Source organism: Rhagoletis pomonella, unplaced genomic scaffold (assembly GCF_013731165.1).
Source record: "Rhagoletis pomonella isolate Grant_MI unplaced genomic scaffold, Rhpom_1.0 Rhpom_scaffold_00001, whole genome shotgun sequence".
Lineage (NCBI taxonomy): Eukaryota > Metazoa > Arthropoda > Insecta > Diptera > Tephritidae > Rhagoletis > Rhagoletis pomonella.
In genome coordinates this window covers 25,741,298-25,746,875 of record NW_023458555.1, presented here as the reverse complement: position 1 = coordinate 25,746,875, position 5,578 = coordinate 25,741,298, and the positions used below count along the sequence as shown (strand labels likewise).

The 5,578-nt window shown below is 31.6% G+C and overlaps 1 protein-coding gene across 1 annotated transcript; it reads left to right on the top strand.

Moving 5' to 3' along the window:
- Positions 1 to 364: 364 nt before the first annotated feature.
- LOC118741885 lies at positions 365 to 1,657 on the top strand. The gene is made up of 3 exons (XM_036473888.1): positions 365 to 567; positions 644 to 766; positions 1,522 to 1,657. The coding sequence occupies exons 1-3, from the start codon at positions 365 to 367 to the stop codon at positions 1,655 to 1,657; spliced, it is 462 nt and encodes a 153-aa protein (XP_036329781.1).
- The last annotated feature ends 3,921 nt before the right edge of the window (positions 1,658 to 5,578 follow it).

Below are 5,578 nucleotides of genomic sequence, written 5' to 3'. Positions count from 1 at the left end.
TTGCCAGACTTTACAATAGCACTTACACTTGCCATGTCTAACAGCTACTTAACGAAAATGCAAAGACGCGTATGATATGGAGGTCTGCCTTTAGTCAATAAGAAATATGTATAAAAGTGAAATTCAAAATCTTTGAAAATCAAGTCAAGAAAATAGAATGAAAAAATTTGGGGAGACGTTTCTTCCAAAAATTTTTAAATAAACAATAAGTGAAAACAATTCCAAGTTGTAAAAAAAAAAACAAAAAAATATAATAAAACGAAAAAAAAACAGTAAAACCAAAAACACCAATATTTGCAAAAATAAACCAAAGCGGAATAAAGATTTAAAATATACAATCTAAATTTGCTAATTTTTCAAAAAAATGTCACTAATCAGTGGGCCGGCAGAAAAGAAAGTCTCCAAAATCGCCTCATTGGTAACACCAGCAGACATCGATGACTCCGTACCTTCCTTGCAACGTGAGCTTGAGCTACTATATGAACAAATCTCTAAAGATGAAAAGAAGAAAGAAGATTGGCGCGACGATAGTCGAATTCCAAGCTATACGAGGTTCTCGGTGCCATAGTAAGTAAAAATATGATACAAAAGAAAAAACTTCGGGAAAACAAATTCAAGAGAAGATTATCTTTATTATATTTAGCCACTTAAAATGTCGCGATCGTTATCATAAAAGCAAGAAGACGTACGAACAGCAATTTCAATATGAAATCAGTCAAATAATGAATAATTTGAATACAGCTTACGAGGCGGCGCGTTTTAATCGGTAAGCTGGCGCTGACACATTACAAAATTAAGTTACATATCTACATATCGGACATGTTCTTCAAAAGTGTATTAATTCAAGATTTGTAATTTTTCTTATTATGCACTAAAAAGCGGAAAAATTTGTTATTAGGTAAAATTTCGATTCCCATCGTGAAAAACGAGACCTCGCAGTTTTCTGTCAAACGAAAGACTCCCCCAAGGTTATTTAACAGTTCGAAGATGTAAAAATACAAAGCATTAGTTTCTTTTATTCCTACGGTATTGCAGATTAAAATGTTCGACCTTACGTGCAACTAAAATTCAGGCGTGGTTTTGAATATTGGAAAGTTCCATCTGCTCTGATTTGGAAATGAAAACGACTGAGCTTTGTATTTTGACATTTTCGAATTCGGGCGACCGCTGTAGATGAGTGGTTAGAGGTGCTACCAATCCGCCGGACCTGGGATCGATATCTGGTCCGAGCAATATCTAAATTAGAAATAGAAATGGCAAAACTCTGAGTGTATTTCTGCTATGAAAAAGCTTGCCATAAAATCCATTCGCAGGTGCCTCCGTTAGTATTATACACACACACCTCAAATTGGAGGAAAAGCTTGGCCTAAAACTCAGCCAGGAGTGTAAGCGCCATCATATTATCATAGTAATTCAGGTACACTTTTGAATGGCGTGTTCTATTTGTAGCCGGATTTTTACCTACATATACATACATATATGGATATATATATTATAAAATTTAATTATCCTTTCTTTCAGGCATTTGTGCATTACAACCTTGTGGCCACCCATGCACAATCGCAGCGAACTTATACACACACAAAGGTATTATTTCAGGTTAAAGCCTGCGCAGCGACGACGTTTGAATCAAATATTGAATACCAATTTCCATTGATCGCTACAAATGCGACAGAGAAATAAATAACATTATCTGCAACTGGTAATGACAGAAAAAAAATCTTAAAAAAAATCGCGATTGAAAAAAAAAAAACAATAATAATATAACCTCTAGTCACAAACAATTTAATGTACATACTTTTTTAATACATTTTAAGCATTTTTCGTTACCCCAATTCACAAGGCCCTAACTAAATAACACTTTTTTTTAAAGTGTTAGCACCAAAAACAACGGAGTTACATGCTAATTTTAAAAAAGGCCTACCTGTATTTGATACTCTTTTTATAATATTTTTACTTCTCTTGGAAAATAAAAGATATGTTGGTTAGGTTCTTTGTGAATTAAGGTAACGATATGTAAATGTGTATCAGCCGTACTCACGTTATTTTTTGCGATTTTCGATTTCAAAAAAATCTTACACACCCAGCCTTGGCAAGTTCTTCTTCATACTATAACATGGGGCAGCGAAATAAGCTGTGGGTGTATTCGACCTCCAATCAGGGTGTCCAGATTGTTTAAAAAAAAGCGCGATTTCGAAAAAAATTGCCAAAAATCGCCTTTTTTAAATTCATGAAATCGATTTAACAAATCTTTTATTTTAAAATTGAGATCTTGTTATAATATAGTTTTTAAAACCAAAAACGAATATAATACCTCTTCTGATTCACACACTTTTCTGGTGACAAAATCAAAGATTTTTTAAAAGTATTTAATTGACTAGGTAATCGTTTCAAAAGGTCTTCGATTAGGGTGATTAAATACTCTTGACAGTCTTTCAGTATGCTCCTTAAGTCAAGTTTATCACGCAGTTGATTAGCCTCTTCTGTAAAATTATCGTGTAAAACTAAGTTTTGTATATTTTTATAATTGGAAACAATTTTTTTTTAAGGAAAACATCTCCAAAAATTGCCAATGGCAATTTCATAAATTTTTACGCGCAAATATCAAAAAAAAAAAATCGCCAAACCTGCACACTCTGCCTCCAATAAATGTTGCATTGTACTAATATTATAAATGTGAAAGAAAAGAACCGTTGAATAAATTTAGTAAACTTTGGCTATAACCTGAGTTAATATACGTATAGGATATTTTTGAAGACTTTTGCCACCTTTCAAAAGTTAGAATCAATAAGTCATTTAGTAAATCATATAAAATAACAATGTGAATATCAAACGAAAAAAGTTCGAAAACGATTTATTTCGAGAAATTTTTTGAAGAAAGTTGCCACCTGTTTAAGAAGTAGATACAGTTTTAATTAACAAGGTGCGTCAAATACTATAATATTGGTATCAAAGATGAAGGTTTAAAGAAATTCTATTTCAAAAATATGTTTTCAGAGGGTTCCTACTTGTTCACAAATATTTTTTTTTTGCTATAAAAAAAATTTTCGAACATATCGTCGCTACCATGTCAAACAAAACGAAAATGAAAATGGGTACTTTTTAGGAGAGCAAAAAAAGTGTTGTAAAAAATGTTGTTGTCATTTGGAAAAGGTATGGGATTCGACACTTTGTTAAAGCCATCATCCTCTGCTTGTAAGGGCTAATTTCAAATGAATATTTAAATGGCGCTAAGGCATAATTTTGGATTGTTATTTAAATGCCATTTAACTTTCGTTGGGTTTCAGATCAATTTGCCAAACAAGTGCCAACACCGAAGAGCTGATTTTTCTTTTATAAGAATGATAAAACAACCTACTTATCAATCTTGGTGGTTTAGTATAAACACAGGGTTGCATAAATCAATTTATATAGTCACTATTGGCCATTTAAGTGCAGTTCAAATGTACGATCTTAAAATGAATTGTTGAAGTTAATCAACAATCTCTACTAAAATAGGCCGTCTGAAATGGGCCCTAAGAAGACTCGAAATTTGGCGATATGCCTACTTGCGTATAATTCTAAACGTGTGCACAAGGTATCATAATTGAAAAAGCATTTTTGCACTTTCGATAGTGTGACATGGTAATGACGATATTTTGTATGGAAATGCGGAACACCGTCAACAAAAAATTGACACAAATCAACGTTAAGTCATTGTCTAATAGGCTACAAAGCTGTCAAAAATTTTTTTAAGAGTTAAAAAATTTGGCAAAATTTTGCAGAATTTTTATAATTTTTGAACAAAATCTGAACTTTGGATTTGCAATGCATCATAATCAATCAGTGAATTGTGGATTTTTAATTAGTAATTTAAGGCCGTTTTGTATTTCAGCGACGATGTGAGATAAAACCTTTGTATATTAAGGTAACAATATGTATGCATGTATGTATACACAAACATACGTAAGTAAATGTTTGCAATAGATTTTTACTTGGTGTTAGACATTTGACTTGGTTTATGTTTGTTTTTATTTGCGAGTGTTATGTGCATTTATGCTTTAGTACTGTCAACAATATCTGTGTGCTACTAATTCCATAGCCTGCAGCCACAACAGCAGACATCAAAGTTGTTCGCCCAACACGACAATGCACATTTATACTCGCGACACACTTCCGTTCAAATATTTAGTACATACATATATATAGATACATAGTATATACTAACTATGTACACATGTAGCTTTGTATGTACATGCGAGCATTAGGGTGGTCCAAAAATGCACGAGAAAAAGTAAAGTTGGAATTTCATTGCTCTCATCCCTAGGATTGTTCTTTACCGAAAAAATATACCGCCATTTTTTATTTCGAAACCGTAAAATATTTATAGGTCGCTCAAAGCGCACAAAGTTTTCCATGTGTTTTATATGAGGAAAGAAATAGGTTTTTGTGGAAATGGTATAGAATTCTTGAAAATATTTTTCGATCAGAAGACTTCACGGAGAAGTACCCAATTGTTTGTTTTACAACTTTGTAATACTAACAACTTTTTTCGCAACTTTTTATGTTTTTTGGGGACATAAAAAAATAGTTAATATTAAGAAATGGTTAAATAAATAATAAGGTATTTTTACTGGAAGACTATTTAAGTGAAAAAGGGGTAGTCTGATAAAATAATATTGACTTTAAAGAATTCCAAACCATTTATACGAAAAACTGATTATCCCCACATAAAATAAATACATAGAAAATATTGAGCGCTTTGAGCGACACCTAATTATTTTTTTAATTAAAAAAAAACTGGGGTATATATTTTTCATTATAGAACAATCATAGGGGTTGAGAGCATTAAAATTTTCATTTTTTTTGGATCACCCTAGTGAGAATACAAGTACCATAAAATACCACGTCGTACGTAAGTACTAAGGATGCACATTTTTTTGCTTTTTACGATCCCGTGATTTTCGGGATGTCGTTATCACAATCCCAGGATCCCGGGATTAGTCCAGGTATTAAGACATTCATTAATTTTCAACAAATTAAATTGAGAAACTTGTTTCTACCTCTCCTACCACAAAATAAGTAATAAATAAAAGGGTTTGCAACCTATTTTTTATTCAAAGTGGCGTTATTATTTGTTTCTCTCTTACATCAGGATTTATTTTAAAGGACTTTGTAATTTCAAAGATGTGATTAATTCCAAAAATTATTTAAAAAATTCATTGCAATGTAAAATAAAAATATGGGTATCAAATGAAAGAGGAAATTTCTTTAGAACTTAAAAAATTAAAATTTTTAGGATCCAAAAGGATAATTTTTTAAGCTGATAAAGTTTATGTAGGGCCTTAAGATATAGCTTTTTCAAAAACAAATATAGCGAAAATGCAAGGATAAAATTTTAAAAGGACATTTTCAATACTAACCAGTCCCTATGCACCAAAATATTTAATGTGATTGAATTCTACAAAGTTTCGTATTTGATTTGATACCCATACTTTTTCTGTAGCACATTTCACTGAATTTTTCACATCATTTTTGAATTACTGACGTCAAGTTGAGTTGAGTTGAGTTGAGTTGAGTTGAGTTGAGTTGAGTTGAG